The 16,998-nt window shown below is 39.4% G+C and overlaps 2 protein-coding genes and 1 long non-coding RNA gene across 3 annotated transcripts in view; 2 read left to right on the plus strand and 1 right to left on the minus strand.

Annotated features, from left to right (window-relative positions):
- LOC105386092 (zinc finger protein 37) overlaps positions 1-16,998 on the plus strand; it is a 95,813-nt gene that overhangs the window by 63,140 nt on the left and 15,675 nt on the right. The window lies entirely within an intron of this gene.
- On the minus strand, positions 80-1,480 carry LOC125489174. Its single transcript, XR_007266784.1, has 3 exons — positions 1,356-1,480; positions 665-802; positions 80-232 (listed from the first exon to the last, which is right to left on the minus strand). It is a non-coding gene; the product is annotated as an uncharacterized LOC125489174 (long non-coding RNA).
- LOC125489170 (zinc finger protein Xfin-like) lies at positions 13,650-15,716 on the plus strand. Its single transcript, XM_048624048.1, has one exon. It carries the CDS (start codon positions 13,704-13,706, stop codon positions 15,600-15,602), a length of 1,899 nt encoding a protein of 632 aa, XP_048480005.1. The 5' UTR covers positions 13,650-13,703; the 3' UTR covers positions 15,603-15,716.

Below are 16,998 nucleotides of genomic sequence, written 5' to 3' on the forward strand. Positions count from 1 at the left end.
CAAGTTTCAATATCTTCCATTTCCTTCTTTATATCATGGACATTTATTTCAGTATTGACCAAATTGTTCACACCAGTTAGTTTATCATCTATGTTAGTGCTTAGAATAGCCGGTTTAACATCTAGGTCTTGTGTGGATGGTAACAGAAGATCATTCCCGCAGTTTAGCATAGCAATGACCGGTTCGTTTTCATTTCTGGTCCCCTTTAGAACTTCTGTCTTTGTCTTGATATCTGAAAGACAAAAAATATGTAATAAACACAGGCAACCTTAAGGGTCTACACCGTGTCTCGACCAGACCGCACTTTTGTATGAATTTTCAAGTGGCTTGACCATGCCAAACTTCATACACCTTGCCGATTGACACGCGGTGTAGCGTGAATCATCCTTTAGGCTAGACAGACCACAAACATATGTGACGCCACAAATGCCACAAATGCATTAATTTCTATAAAAACCAGGCATGCCAAAATTTTATAGGTATTATTATTTTTGACACAGATAATGACAGCTCGACTAACTAAATGTATGAACCAAAAGTTGATCAGATGAACAACTTTTTGACACAATCAGTATGTACACATGGGGAATCTAGTGTCATATAATATGTCTGTGAGACAGACGCAAATGATTTTGATATCCTATTGAATTAATAAAAAATATACCTTCTCCAATTCCAAAATCTATGATTTCTTGTTTGAGAATGCTTAGATCTGGAAACACACTCCTAAGGGCCAAGTTGTCCAACAGATTGTGATCCTCTATGTCTATGTCTTCCTCCATATTGTTTCTTGTTTGTGGAACTAGAAACAAAAGACAAATAAAGAGGTTATGACATAGACTTAGTATATGTCATAACCTCTTTATAGTATAAGTCTATGGGTTATGATAGTATTATGATAGAACAAGCGTGTCAGTGACATAAAACACTAATGCTAGGGTTAGCCACTGAGGTGATAGAAATAGCAACTCTGAGTCACTGACTGTGCTAGACTTTTAAAAGATACAGTTGATAGTTGAGGCCCCTTTTCTGCATAATTATTTATTTATATTGATGCATATTGATGTACAAAAGAGACCACTGGCTTTCCATCATCCCATTAAGGCTACTTCTTCACCGGAGCGGAGCCGGCGAGTAGAGCATTGTGCGAGCGTGTGCGACGAAAATAATACCAATGCAATTGCATAAATACTCGAATCATGCAATTTGTTTGGACGATTATTGTCTCGCAAAATGCTCCGATACTCCGCTCCACTCTGCTGGACTGTCGCTCGAGGACAAGTCAACTGAAAAATTTTAATGGAAGGAAGGTGCTGAAAGGTTAACCTAAACTTCTGAAACAAAAGTAGAATTACCTTATTTTGAACGAGAGTACGGATCCCGACTGAGTTTCTAGGAACAAACTTCCTATCAACTAATTAAAATAAGTTTTAAAACCGTACTTTTTATTGTTATTATTCTTACGACAACCAAACGAACCAATTATTTATTTTTTCTCTATGCAAACGAACCGCACCGACATTTGTTTTCATAGGTTACATTATATCGTAGTTTATTTTCTCTATGGATCACATCACAAACCTCGTCACTGCTTCCGCAGAATAATAACAAGTACTGCCAAGTTTTCATCAAAATGTGTTCTGTGGTACCAATCTGTCAAAATTGACACAAAATAAAGTTGAAGTTGATCTAGGTATAATGAAAATGTAATGAAATGTAAACAATTTCGTTCGGTACATTTATTTTCTACTTATGTTACTAAATCATACCATTATTTTCACAAGCTACTCTCTAGCTACCTTTGTAGACAACTTTCTATAACATTTCTAGCAGTTGACAACACTGGTTATTCTGTTGTCATGGATTGGAGTCCAACTGAGTCGAACCAAATTTATTTTTAAGTTCAAGAAATTTGGAATCGGTGAAGAAACTCCGAAGTGGATTACATTTTAAGAAATTTCAGAACAGATTTATTTTATAGCAATGGATCATCTGATTCCAACTGATAATAAAGCAGCAATGCTTCTCAATGATGAGTTGAGTTTTGCAAGAGGTAAGATAAATTTAATGCAATTTTTAATGACCTGCAGCTTCCTTCTACCATGATCCCTAGAAATAAAGTAGCTCTGGGACATATTCATTCATTAATTTGATATACTGTGCTCTTAATGTGGCTAATAAACTTATATATAATTAATATTCAAATACTTGCGGATAGTTTCAAAGAAAAATTGTGGGGAAACTGGATAATTATGAACAACAATATGAAGGTACATTTATTGTTATTGTTTAGTTAATTTGTGAGATAAGAGCTTTGTAACATAGTCTTTTTGTTGACTTGTCTGGTCATGTTCACCCTATACAGACATATAAAGTTGCTATACTATATCCCATTCAATGACTTCGCTGAATAACATTCAGTCAAGACGTTGAACAAGTTGACACATCCTTTAGTCATACAACTGAATAGCGCCATCCAATGAACGGGCTAGTGGTTCAATCAAACAGGAGATTAAACCAGATGCCTGCAACATATATATAAGTACCTAAAACTAATTAATTTCTCATGTGTACAAAATTTTCATCAAAGTCATAGAGAACCGGATTGCTGGCATACTTGATTCCAACCAACCAGAACAAGCTGGATTCCGCCCAAGTTTCTCCACCTCAGATCATGTCCACACCCTCAACCAGATCATCGAAAAGTCTACTGAATATAATATGCGTGAATTTTGAATGATATCTTAAATGTTTCATACAATAATGTTATACTACTCTATACCTTGTTTGACGTGGAAAGACATCGGATTCAAACAAAAAACTACCCTTATTCGAATGTAGTAAGGGTTCTGTCAGTTGTCTTTCCCCATGAAACAAGGTATAATCATAAATCTAAATGCTATTACTTATTTTTCAGACATAAAACATGAATATCTGGACAGTAATGTTTGTGAAAACACTGACATTGAAGTAGTCATGGTGAAATCTGAACAGAGGAATGTGGCACAAGATGCTACTCATAGTGAAGAACATTGTGATGGAGAAACATACACATTAGTAAGTGATATGAGTCATGAGTAGGACCAGGCCTAAACCCTTCCTTCACTGGAAGGAGACCCGTGCCCCAGCAGTGGGGACGTAATGGGTCGTCATGATCAGTCATGAGTATGAATGTCACATCTGTCGAAGAACCGATGACCGATGGGGTAAACATGTTTTGGAGTGGAGACCGCGACTAGGTAAATGTAGTGTGCGACGCCCTCCGGCTAGATGGGGTGACGACTTGCAAAAGGTGGCTGGTTATGATTGGATGCGGAAAGCTAAAGATCACATCCAGTGGCGTGCTTTGAGGGAGGCCTACGTCCAGCAGTGGACTGCTATAGGCTAATTATGATGATGATGATGTAGGAATGTAAAGGAAACAGCGGGTGTCTCGCTTGCACCTCTGACTAACCCTTCGGGTAAAACAGTTACGTGAGCATATTATAATGTATGTATGTAATAAGTAATACCAGTTTTCTTGATTTAGCAAAGGCGTTCGATACAGTTTCTATCCCAATACTTTTGAAGAAATTAGAAGCGTACGGTGTCCGAGGATCAGGTCTGGAGTGGTTCACCAGCTATTTGACAAATCGGAACCAAAGTGTCAAGATTGGTGATCACGTGAGTAGCCTAAGGTCGATTGCCTTTGGCGTTCCACAAGGCAGTATTCTTGGGCCGACACTTTTTCTACTGTATATAAACGACATAGACACACTTCCTCTCCAGAACGCTGACATTCTCTGTTACGCAGATGATACAGCAGTTATTTTCCATGGCTGCTCTTGGCCGGTAGTCACTGAAAAAGCACAAGACGGTATGTCGCAGGTATTAAACTGGTTAAATTCAAATCTTTTAACTCTAAACACGTCAAAAACAAAATTTATGTGCTTTCATAAGACTGCTGCATCAAATTCTCATGAGATTACGCATATCAAGATCCATAGCCGACAATGTTTGTCCTCTACGGATCTCACTTGTAAATGTGGCTCAATTGAGAGAGTCGAATCTCTAAAGTACCTAGGCGTAATCATCGACGAAAGATTAACCTTTAAAGAGCATATGATCTCAATGTCCAAACGAGTTAGGAAGCTTTTGTATGTTTTCAAAAATCTTCGCGACATAGATGATGGAAAAATTATCAAACTGGTATATTATTCACTTTGTCAGTCCATAATAAACTACTGCATTTTGGCTTGGGGTTGTGCAGCGGCCTCCACACTCATCATTTTAGAGAGAGCACAAAGAGGAGTCTTAAAGATCGCTCTTAAGAAACCAATTAGATTCCCAACTACTACACTTTATGAAGAAGCCCAAGTTCTTAGTGTAAGAAAACTTTTCTACATGAGGGTGGCTGTTTCAGTTCACAAGAAAACTATAAATTCTGATAACTATCATGAAATGCTTAGAAAGAGAGTCTTCAAATTACCTATACCGTCAGTAAAGTCTTCCTTTGCTCAACGTTTTCGACTTTACACATTCCCATTCATTTATAATAAACTGGTCTATTTGTTTAACTTCAAACACTGCTCCACCTTTGAAACCAAATTAATTATCACCAATCATCTCATAAGCTGGACCTATGAGGAATCAGAAAGTCTATTAAAACAGTTAAAATAGCGCACATTTCAGCATACCTCCTGGCACTTACCGCATACACACTTTCTGGCACTCCTTGTAAAGTAATCTAAACACACAAACACACCATAACTCACAAACACACACACACACACTCACACACACACACACACACACACACACACACACACACACACACACACACACACACAAACACAAACACACTTTTTTATTTTATTTTCTAACATATATCAAATTTATCCAAGATTGCACTGTATAAGTTTTATGTTCTTGTAAAGCCGTATTTAAATGGGTTAATTATTATCTCTATCCTCCACGGGACAGGCATTGCCTAGTGTGGGGGTCAGTACATTCACCATCTCTTGTATATTTTTAAAGGAAATAAACATTTTTACTTTTTTACTTTTTACTTTTACATGCTCTTACGGTAATGGAAAACATTGTGAGAAAAACCTGCACATCTAGATTCTAGATGTGTATCCTAAGTGCTTTGTACTTATTCCAAAAAACGACGATATGGTTTGCAACCTATCACGTGAGTATAAATGTGCTGCGAAAAGTGTGTGGCTCACTTGTTATCCACTTCTGACTACCCCTTACAGTTGTGAGTGAATATACATACAGGGTGTCCCAAAAGTCAACGATATGCCTTAGAGGGCTGATAGACTAGCTCATGAGAAGCCAGAATATCATAATATGACCTCAGTAAAAATTCCATAGTTTTCGAGATATTGACACTTTCATAAATTTGGTGAAAATCGACACCTTAGATCAGTTTTTTGCGTACCGCCGGTACATAATTCCATATTGTTAATATTTGTTTGGTGTTGCATCACCCTGTATAGCCCTGCTATTGATCACAGTAAGAAAAAATAGCGAGTAATGCTGTAGGTTTAAAAAAAACACGGTGTTCAAAGTCATACAAGTTAATCATATTTTTTTAAAAGCTACTTTGACTCTACATACTATAAAAAAATATACTACACAATCCTGGCACCTTATTTAAAAAAATTGCTCATTTAATACAGTTTTCAAAATGGTATAAACTGTGCTATTGTTTTAATTTAAAAAAAAGTTATTGCCATTTTAGTACAAAACGACCTTGATGTAAAATTGTTTGAAGGAAATTTATCTGACTGAATGTATTAAGGGTAGGTCATGTTGGAATGAGTTAAAGTAAAATAATAATAATAATAAAAAACGTTTATTCCGTGCCATCAAATAAGTGGTGGGGCCGGGCGTGTGTATAGTACAAGTCTTTTGTTCCACTCCAATAGACCTATAAAAGTTTTACTTCGCAGTCACTCACATCACGCGGCCTCGAGAGTGAGTGTGAGGGGAAACTTTTGTCATGTCTTGAGCTCCGTGCTAGGCCTTCAGGAGAAGACCTAAATGCTTTTAAAACTTTTATTTCAGGCTTGCCATGATGGAAGGACATATTACAACAAAATGGATGACTGTTTTGATGTCAAGGAGGAGTGTCTTGAACCAGGTACCCATTAGAATATTATGCACTCACTAGCAATGTCAAAGTTCCAGTTATAGTGCCACAAACTTATCTGTTCCGGTGACAGTTAACTAATTTGGTCCATATCTCATTATTTACTAATAAATTATATATTGATATAGATTAGATGGGTTTATCAAAACCGCAAGGGTAAATAAACATTACGGGAAAACTTAAAATCTTTTTTAATGAAGAAATATTAGACATTTACCTGAGCTCTCACCGGAACAGATAAGTTTGTGGCACTGTACTACTAATTATTCCTAAACAAAAAAGGCTAGCTAATGTCACCGTCTGCAATATTGAAGTTCATTTAACAGCGCATCAGAATAATAATATTACCAACTAAAAACGTGAATATAGTGTTCAAATTTTAAATGAAATGTTTTCAAATTGGGGCCTGGTAAAGCCATTTTGTGGGTGGAACTTTTTCATTGCTTATGTGTACCACCTAATACTTTGTACTAAGGGTGATGATAGTTGAATCAAATAATATTTTATCAATACTTTCAAACAGTATTTATCATGACATCTAGCTCCCCTCATCATCATCATCAGCCAATAATCATTCACTGCTGGACATAGGCCTCTCCCAAAGAGCGCCACAACACTCCGTCGATAGCTCCCCTCAGACCACTTTAATTTTATGATCTAATTGCCCTGCAGTGTAGTGATCAGAGCATACAGTTACTAAGCATAAGCTTGCTTGTATTAGGGTCCACCAACCCGCACTAGGCCAGCGTGGTGGACTAGACCTAAACCGCTTCCGTCTTTGGGAGGAGACCCGTGCCCCAGCAGTGCACACGTGATGGGTTGATTAAAATTAGTTTATGTATAAATATCGCATTATTTTAAAGGTTCCTATATTTTTTTATTTTCCAGGCCATCACAGCACCTCGAACAGTAGTTGCAATTCGAATAAAAAACCTGGCGTTTGCCAATCAACTACAACTTTGGACAAAGATGGCGGTCTTGTAGAACACAGATTAACACAGATTAAAAACGACAATTTGCTCTGTGATCACTGCAACCGCCTTTTTTCTACAAAAACTGTGTTAGCCGATCATGTCAGGAGTTGCAATGTTTACCCACACGAAAAAGTCTACTCGTATGTAAGTTCGAGAAAATCATATACTCGGAGGAAGAAGGTTAACGTACTATACAAGAATGTAAATCACACACACAGCAACTTAGTAGTAAAGTTATTTATTACTTTTTAAAAGATTTAACATGAATTTAACATGTAATGGCACTCGCGACGATTTTAAAAAAAAAACGTTGTCTTGCGTCTTCCCCGTGTCGAACAACAAGATGGCAGCCGTGGCGTCCTGCGCGGCGGAAGCGAGCGGGTCCTTGACCTCCAGTACGCATGCGCGAACTCGCCCATTTCAGACCAGTAGCGCCACCTAGTGTCGCCCGATGCACCTTCATCAATCAAGCGCGAGATTTGCTTACAGTCGGCCATTCTGAAGTCACTGTACGCCCCGTACAGTTTCTTCATTTGGGTTCTTCATAACCTGCAAGAGTCACATGGTTGGACCGCCTCTTAAAGCCTGCAACACTATTAGCATAAATTTGGTTGGACCGCCTCTTAAGGCCTGCAACACCAATAGTATAAGTTTGGTTGGACCGCCCTCTTAAGGCCTTCAACACTAATAGTATAATTTTGGTTGGACCGCCTCTTAAGGCCTTCAACACTAATATTATAATTTTGGTTGGACCGCCTCTTAAGGCCTGCAACACTAACAGTATAAATTTGGTTGGACCGCCCTCTTAAGGCCTGCAACACTAATAGAATAAATTTGGTTGGACCGCCCTCTTAAGGCCTTCAACACTAATATTATAATTTTGGTTGGACCGCCTCTTAAGGCCTGCAACACTTTATGGGAACCACGAAGTTAGTTTTTTTTTTTATTATTTTGGCTTAATTAAATAGAAAAGATCGATCAAATATTAAGAAAAACATGTATTTGGAACATGTTCTTACAAATTAATATATTGGTTTACATATACCATCACAATCATCAGTCTCTGGTAAGTAATAATAATTATTTTTACCAAATAATACATAACAAGTATTTTTTTTTTGTATTTTAACCATAGTCACAGGTTACAATTGCCTTTCAAGTCGTTATAAATCATCAAACATAACAATTAGCTCGACTGTAAAATAAGGCATCTCTTAAAACATAAAGTAAATTAACATAAAATAATAAACTTAACGAAATACTTATCTTCTAATTATAAGTACTCAAAATAAGGTAATCAGAATCAGTCACATTAGAGTTAGTAATATTTATAAAATTCAGTTCTTAATCCGAATCAGAATCAACAGTGTTATGAAAAAGTTTGAGTTTATCTCGGGCTAAAACATTTTCATATTTCCGACCACAATTACTTTTTCCTTTTATAACATAACGGTCATGTGGGAGAGCCTTAACTACGACATATGGTCCATCATAACGTGGCACTAACTTGCCACTTCTTAAACCTTTCTTAAAAAGTTTTCGCTGGACTAACACTAACTGTCCTACCTTAAAAGGAGCTTCGGTGCGTCTTTTTTTATCGAACATAAGTTTCGATCTCTTAGCTGCAGCTCTTGTTCTCAATGCAGCTGATTCACGCATACTGTCGAAAGTACCTGATCTCGTAGGAGCAACCAAATCGCCGGATAATCGGGGCCGGAATCCATATACTAATTCTAACGGACTGGATCCCGTGGTACTGTTAGTATTGGAGTTCAGACCTAGTTGAACCTTAGGTAAATATATTTCCCAGTTGTTTTGATCATCACCAACATAGGAGACAAGAGCATCAAGTATTGTTCGATTATACCTTTCAATCTGACCGTTTGCCCTAGGACTTGCTACGGCGTTCATTACGTGTTTAATTTGTCGGTCAGCACAGTATTTTTTAAACTCATGACAGTCAAACGCTTTGCCTCGGTCACTGATAATTCTGCTAGGTAGTCCAAAGACCTTCATGAATTGGTCCAGCGCCTTAAGCGAGTTTGTACAGCTAGTATCTCGTACAGCCTCAATCCAAATAAATTTTGTGAAGGCGTCTATGATAGCAAATATATACATTTTACCTGAAGGGCTTTTGCAGAACGGACCGAGATGGTCAATATGAACAGTGTGAAATGGTACCATTACTTTTTCTATCGGATGTAATAGCCCAACTAATCTACCTGTAGGTTTCTTAGCATACTGACATGAAATACAGGCACGAACATACTTTTGAATAAAACGCCGCATGTTTGCAAACCAGTATTTTGTTCTCACAGCCTCATATGTTTTATTGAAGTTCACATGTCCATTACTATCGTGAAAAGACTGTACTAGTGACCAACGTGATTGCTTAGGCACTACAACTTTATTGTCGCCATTAACTTTCCTGAATAGTACCGAGTTTTCGATAGTGTAATCTACGGCTAACCCTTTTAAATTTCCACTATCTATCTGGTCGTTTAACTCGTTAATAATAGAGCATATAGACTCGTCATCCTGCTGCAAACTCTCTATTAAGTCTACTTCAACACGACGCATAACTGTGCCAACAGGATTGCGACTTAATGCATCTACGTGAGACATTGATTTTCCAGCACGATACTCTACATCAAAATCATATCCTTGTACCTCAAGCCACCAACGGGCTATACGTGGCGACAAATCACGTTTTGTCCATGTCCAGCGCAAAGCGTTACAGTCGGTTACAATTACAAATTTCAAACCGGAAACGTAAACCTTAAATTTCAGTAGGCTCATAACGACAGCTAAGGTCTCCAGTTCATAGCTGTGGTACTTTTGTTCAGCTGAAGTAGTCTGCCTGCTGGCATAGGCAACCGGTTTCCATGTACCATCAGGTTGCTTTTGTAGCAGTATACCAGCAAGCCCTACTTTAGAGGCATCAGTATGAATCTGAGTTTCGTAATCACTATTGAACAATGCTAAGACAGGTCTATTGACTAGTATGGTCTTTATTTGTTCGAAAGCCTCAGTCTGCTCGGTACCCCAAACCCAAGGTTCATTTTTCTTGGTTAAGGTTGTTATAGGTCTGGCGAGCGAAGCAAAGTTAGGTACATACTTTCTGAAGTAGTTCGCAAGCCCCATGAACTGTCGAACCTGATGTACAGACTCGGGAACTGGAAAATCCCGGACCGCCGACAGTTTATGTTGCGATGGCCTGACCTCACCGTTACACACTTCATGTCCTAAATAATCAATTTTTGATACTAAAAATGAACATTTATCAAGTCGTAATGTCATGTTAGCCTCTCTTATCTTGCTCAAAATCGCCATTAACCTGTCAAGCGCGTCTTCATTATTCTCAGCATAAATCAAGACATCATCCAAGTAGGCAGTAGCAAATTTAAATCGAAGTGAGCCTAAAACATCATCCATCGCCCGTTGGAACACAGAAGGCGCATTGACTAATCCCATGCTCATCCTAGTATATTGGAAGTGTCCGTCCGGCGTAATGAAAGCTGTATATTGTTTACTCTCATCATCGATCTGAATACAGTGATAGGCAGATAAAATATCTAGGCAAGTGAAGACCCGCTGCTTGCTTAACCGGTCTAACTGATCCTGAATCAATGGTAAAGGATACCTCTCTTTTTTCGTAATTTTATTCAGTGCACGATAATCAACGACAAGTCGGGTATCACCAGTTTTTTTCGGAACTAAAATCACTGGACTGGCGTAAGGAGAGTTAGATTCCTCGACTATACCCTTGTTTGATAAGTCCGTAACGATATCGCGGGTTTTTTCACGATCTTTTATTGACATCCGGTAAGGACGATAATAAATAGGTTTTTTATCTGTCAATTCAATGTGCATTTTTACTGAACATTTACCTATTTTGTTTTCGTCACCAGAGAAACAATCCGAGTAGTCGTGTAAAATTGTCTCAAGTTCACTTACGACACATGGCTCTAAATTTTCACCAATACTATACTGTTTAGCACCATCCGTAATAGTAGCTCGCGCTACGCACTGTCCTTCCGGTAAAACAACTTCACCATTACTAATATTGGTTATCGTCAAAACAGTTTTCCCGTCAATTACCTCAGCCTCACGTTGTGGAATATAACATTCAGATTTCGGAGTATTGTATTCTGTGCGATGCACTAGCATAGGACCCGATATTAATTCACTGCAAGATACAACTATTTTATTTACACCCGGCTGTAAGGTAATCCGCTCATTCGAAAAAATATTAACACGGTCAGAATCTTCGCAAACTGCGGGTAATTCGCTCAATAAATAGGCGTTATACATTTTTAAAGTTGTAGGAGTTTTTATGACATACACGTCCGGATAATCCGTAAAAGGCTGGCCTATAATAATACCTACATCTTGAACGCCGTCTGGTACAACGTACGCCTTTAGGTATTTACAAGTGGCCTCGTCAGCTGTGATGTCCACTAGCGTTTCAGCAAGGGGTGCTATCTGTGACCCTCCAAAACCCTTAATAACGCTTGTGCTAGTCATTTTATGAGTGTCCAAGTTAAGCTGTTTAGCTGCGGACTCAGTAATTGTGATACAAGAACTACCGAAATCGATAAATGCGTCCATATTACACTCATTTACCTTAACATTCATATAATATTTAGCTCCACAATCACCTGCGTTCTGAATTAATCGGACAGTTTGTGTATTCGACTGCGTACTGCTTGCATGACGACTTTTAAACTTTAGGCATGTCTCCTTTAAATGACCCGTTTTGCCACAATAGGTACATTTTCGTAATTTTAGATAACAGCTGTTTACATCATGCCCCTTTTTATTACAAAATTCACAAATCACAGGAGAATTTTCACTTTTATCACGTATTTTATACGTACAACGCCCGGCAGTATGGCCCCGTTTTTTACAAATGTGACACTTTAGTTTACTGCTATCATATTTTTTAGCAAAATTTAACCCCGTCGCCGCATCACTGCGACGATGTGGGCCCACCGTAGACGTTGAGACATTACATTGTAGCGACGATAAATAGTTTAGTAACGAATTGGGATCGCGGCAACCCGCAGATATTGCACCTATTTCGACCAGTTCACTACCGATTGTGCCTATTATAGCCTCTGTAATTAGTGACGGTGAAATACCACACGCGTTGCCTAACGCCAATTTATCATAATAAAACTGCAAATAATCAGTTTCAGGGCGCCTTATTACGTTAACCAAATCACGCAGCATGTTGAGGTTACTCTTACGGGACGGAAACCCTATAAGTAACTTGGCCTTGAACTCGGGCCATGTTAAGTCTATCTCTTGTAATTGGTCATACCAGCGTCTAGCATATCCTCGCAATTTAGATGAACAGTTATACACTAATGTCCTATCATCCCAACAATACATTTTAGCGAGACCTTCAACCTTACGTATCCACATTTCCATAGTAATTAGAGACAATTTCGGATCGTAGTCCGGTATAGGGTCACTGCGACCAACATAGCGTAAATTAGAATGTTCTACATACTTCGTAGTGCAGTCGGAGACATCAGCTGCAGCAGCCGCCGGCAACGACATACCCAAGCAGGTCACGGCGGCGCATGCGCGGGAAGTCGTTGATGATGGCGGGAGATGGGGCGCTGGCGGCGCGCCCGCGGGTCCGGGCCCGGCGGCGCCGGCACACGCGGCGCACGAGCAGGCGCTCTGCGGTGGTGGCGCGGCCCTCAAGCCGGGCGGCGGTATCGACTGCAACGGGCCTGCGTGACCCTGTGGTGGTGGCGCCGCCTGTGTGACCGACGACGGCGTGTGCTCGACACATGGCGAGACCGCTGCACCGGCCGCCAGTGGCGACGGCAGCGGCGGGGACTGCAGCGGCGTCGGCGGCGGGTCGTGACGCCCGAAGCTCAACGACCGCCCGCGCCCTGTGCCCAACACGCCGGTCGACTCCTCTGCAGGCGTAGTAGCGTCAGTAATTGCAACCGATAATGGCGGCGTCATGGCGCCATCGCTATTTTCTGGATATGGGTGTACTTCCACTGGATGCACCACGTTAGCACTTGATCTTAACAAAGTTTCAAGAGAAGCGATGCGTTTTTCCAACTTCCGTGCTTCTGCATCGGCTATTAGTTTTTTACGCAACTTGCGTTCTTTTTTATCGGATCTAGATCCCATTTTTACCACGCATTCACTGATACTTTTTAACACATCACATCACATCACATGGGTTATCCCTCTTCTGAGTTATACAAGAATGTAAATCACACACACAGCAACTTAGTAGTAAAGTTATTTATTACTTTTTAAAAGATTTAACATGAATTTAACATGTAATGGCACTCGCGACGATTTTAAAAAAAAAACGTTGTCTTGCGTCTTCCCCGTGTCGAACAACAAGATGGCAGCCGTGGCGTCCTGCGCGGCGGAAGCGAGCGGGTCCTTGACCTCCAGTACGCATGCGCGAACTCGCCCATTTCAGACCAGTAGCGCCACCTAGTGTCGCCCGATGCACCTTCATCAATCAAGCGCGAGATTTGCTTACAGTACATCGGTGCGCGGTTTGCGAGAAACAATTCGCACAACAGTGCAATTTGAAGATACATATGCGAACACATACAGGAGAGAGGCCGTACGCGTGCAATATATGCGACGCCAGATTCACCCAAGCAGTCATCCTGAGACACCATGTCCAATCGCATTCAGATGAAAGACCGTATCAGTGTGAAGTTTGCGAGAAAAAATATAAAGTAAAGAAATATTTTCTTGCGCATTTAAAAATACATGCAGGCGGCGTGAAACCAAAATATCAATGTGATTATTGCAACAAGTGGTTCTCGCGGCGATCGTATTTACGTCGACATACAAACGTGCACACCGGGAAGAATCTTCTAGAATGCAATGTTTGTCACAAAAAGTTTGTGCATCTGCGTTTATTCAAAATCCATGTGATGTCACACGAGAAGAAGCCTTACGAATGTGATGTGTGTAATGTTAAATTTATTCACAAGAACAGTTTCACAAAGCACAAAACGATACACTTCTTGCGGGATTCAGTCAAATATTTATGTGACCATTGTGACTTGACGTTTGAATCTAAGTTAGCACTTTGTCGCCATATACATGATCTCAACATTTATCCACATAACAAATTACCCTTAGAGTCGCCGAAGCCTCGGAGTCGCATATTGGACCCGCCCAGTACGCGCCGCAAGGGAGATCCATACGAGTGTGCTGTTTGCAACAAAAAGTTTTCCAATCGAAACGATTTTACGAGGCATGTACGCGACACACACATGGGGGAAAAGCCGTTCACTTGCGCTATTTGTAACAAACCGTTTGCTCGAAAACACTACCTAAAGCATCACATGAGAGTGCACAGTCGCGGGAACCGATACGAGTGTAGTGTTTGCGACAAAGCATACACAACAAAAAAGGGTTTGACAGATCACTTGCCGTCGCACACCGAGAAGCGACATCGGTGCGATGTTTGTCACAAGAAGTTCTTACTCGTCAGTACTCTCAACAAGCACATCCTCACACACAGAAACGATACGCACGACACGCTCAGATGCAATCATTGCGGACATAAATTCAAGTCTAAATCTAAATTGAGAAATCATATTATGAAATTCAATGTTTATCCGCACGCTAAGCGCGGAGAATCAAAAACTCTAGTTCCTAGTCATGTCGTCGAAGATCTCATCAAGAACGCAATGATCAAGAAAGAGAGTCCTCCAATAACAAGTACTGAACGTCTAGAAACCGAGCGTAGAGTCAAAACTGAAGGTATGGAGGCAATACATCAACAAGCTGTGTGTATTAAAACTGAAAATTCTGATGAAAATACTGGAATAAAACTAGAACCAAGTGCCTTATTGACCCCAAATAGTATGACAGCAAAATCAAACACGAAAAATGAGAAGGAATGCCCTATCTGCTTCAAAGTAATGGCGCACAAATACAGCCTCAATATTCACATGAAAATCCACACTGGCGAGAGGTCATTCGCATGTACTGTTTGCGACAAGAGATTTCAACTGCGCAAGACTCTGCAAATCCACATGAGAACGCACACTGGTGAGAAACCATACCAGTGCCATGTTTGCAAGAAACGATTTTCGACTTTATCGCCGCTGAATACGCACTTAATATTGCATACGGGCGCCAAGCCTTTTCAGTGCGATGTGTGCGAAAAACGATTCGCTTCGAAATCCAATTTGTCAAACCACGTAATATCGCACAGAAAGGACAAGATGTTTAAATGTAATGTGTGTAGTAAAGGATTCGCTCGCGCATCCAGTCTGAAGCAGCACATGAGACGTCATCTCGGTGACAGACGGTACGCTTGCAATTTGTGCGATTGTAAATATGTAAATAATACACATCTGAAGCGCCACTTGCTGACACACGGCGTCCGTGAGAAGCGACACGCTTGTAATGTGTGTGACAGAAAATATTTAACGACAAATCATTTAAAACGACACTTGCTAACCCACGAATAGTATAGTTAGTACTAGTAATACCTAAACAGTTTTTTTCATATTTGGCATAAAAGGTAAACAATCTTAGTGTGTCTTTTTTTATCAAAATATAATCAAATAAATAACCTAGAGATAAAATAATGAACGGATTTGAATGAAATTTGGTATACATATGGTCTAGACTCTGAGAAAGAAGAAAGGCTACTTTTTATCCCGGAATTCCTACGGGAAAACTTTTAAGGCGAAGTGAAGCTCGCGGGTACAGCTGTTTCATAACCAAAGTAACAATTTTTATATTCTATTAATCTGTGTTTTAAACGACGTTACGTCGTTTTTTTGCTTATATTTAGTGTGTAGTTAGATAATATTAAATTAAACTACATTCTTTGAGTAAGTACACTGTACCCCTTTTATATCTCTAGTCCATCCATCCAAAGGTTGTCTGGAAGAGATCGCTATAAGCGATAAGACCGCCTTTTGTACCCTATTTAAGTGTCTATGTAAAATTGTTAATTATTTCTTGGTATACAAATAAAGAGTACTTTATCTATCTACGTCCAAACTGTCTACTGTCGCCTTAAAATCCGTTTATGTTTGAAATTTTAATTCAGCCAATACAAAAACCCAAAGGATGTAAATTCAACCATATGCGATAACTAGCTGTTATATTATGCATAATATTAAGTGTTAACTAGTTTAAGACAGCTTTGTACCATTTATGACATCTTCTGTTCCCTCAGAAGAATGCAGCTCATAAAAAGCGACAGGCCAGATGCCATCTATTGGTCGATGTTGGAACTTTTAAACGTCAAAAGATAATCTCCCATACAAATTTTAATGAGTTTTCCGTAAATCTCATTTTCCGATAACAATATTTTTGGTTTCATACAATGATTTCAAAAGGAAGGATACGCCCGTCAGAACGTTTTGTCAAAAGAAAATGGCATCCGCGCGCTGGCCCTAAATTCATACAAATTATGACAGATTTATGAGGTTTTAGGGCCAACGCGAGGGTGTCATTTTCTAGAGCGTTTGGGCCTGTCCTTACGCTAGTAATATATAAGTCAATGGTTTCATAGTAACTTTAGAATTGACATCTAGAGACAGAAAATTATTATTACAAAAAATATATTACTGATGTATATTTTTTGTATTAGTACAAAAAGAATAAGTCATAACTAACCACTGTAACCTATCTGTTCCTTGTATGAAATAAAAAAATATGACTTCTTATGATTACAATTCACATTCTTAGGGCTGATTTTCAATGGTCAGATAAGTGTTATCTGAGGAAAAAAATTGTTGCTGTCATTGTCTAATACAAACATTCAGATGTGACAGCAACCATTTTATTCTTCGGATAACACTTATCTGACCATTGAAAAATCAGCCCTTAGTCGGCTAATAAAAGATAGCC

The sequence above is a fragment of the Plutella xylostella genome, chromosome 11 (genome assembly GCF_932276165.1).
Source record: "Plutella xylostella chromosome 11, ilPluXylo3.1, whole genome shotgun sequence".
In the NCBI taxonomy this organism is placed as follows: domain Eukaryota; kingdom Metazoa; phylum Arthropoda; class Insecta; order Lepidoptera; family Plutellidae; genus Plutella; species Plutella xylostella.

Coding starts and splice junctions, on each gene's coding strand:
- LOC125489170 (XM_048624048.1), top strand. CDS start 13,704: ATGCGAACACATACAGGAGAGAGGCCGTACGCGTGCAATATATGCGAC.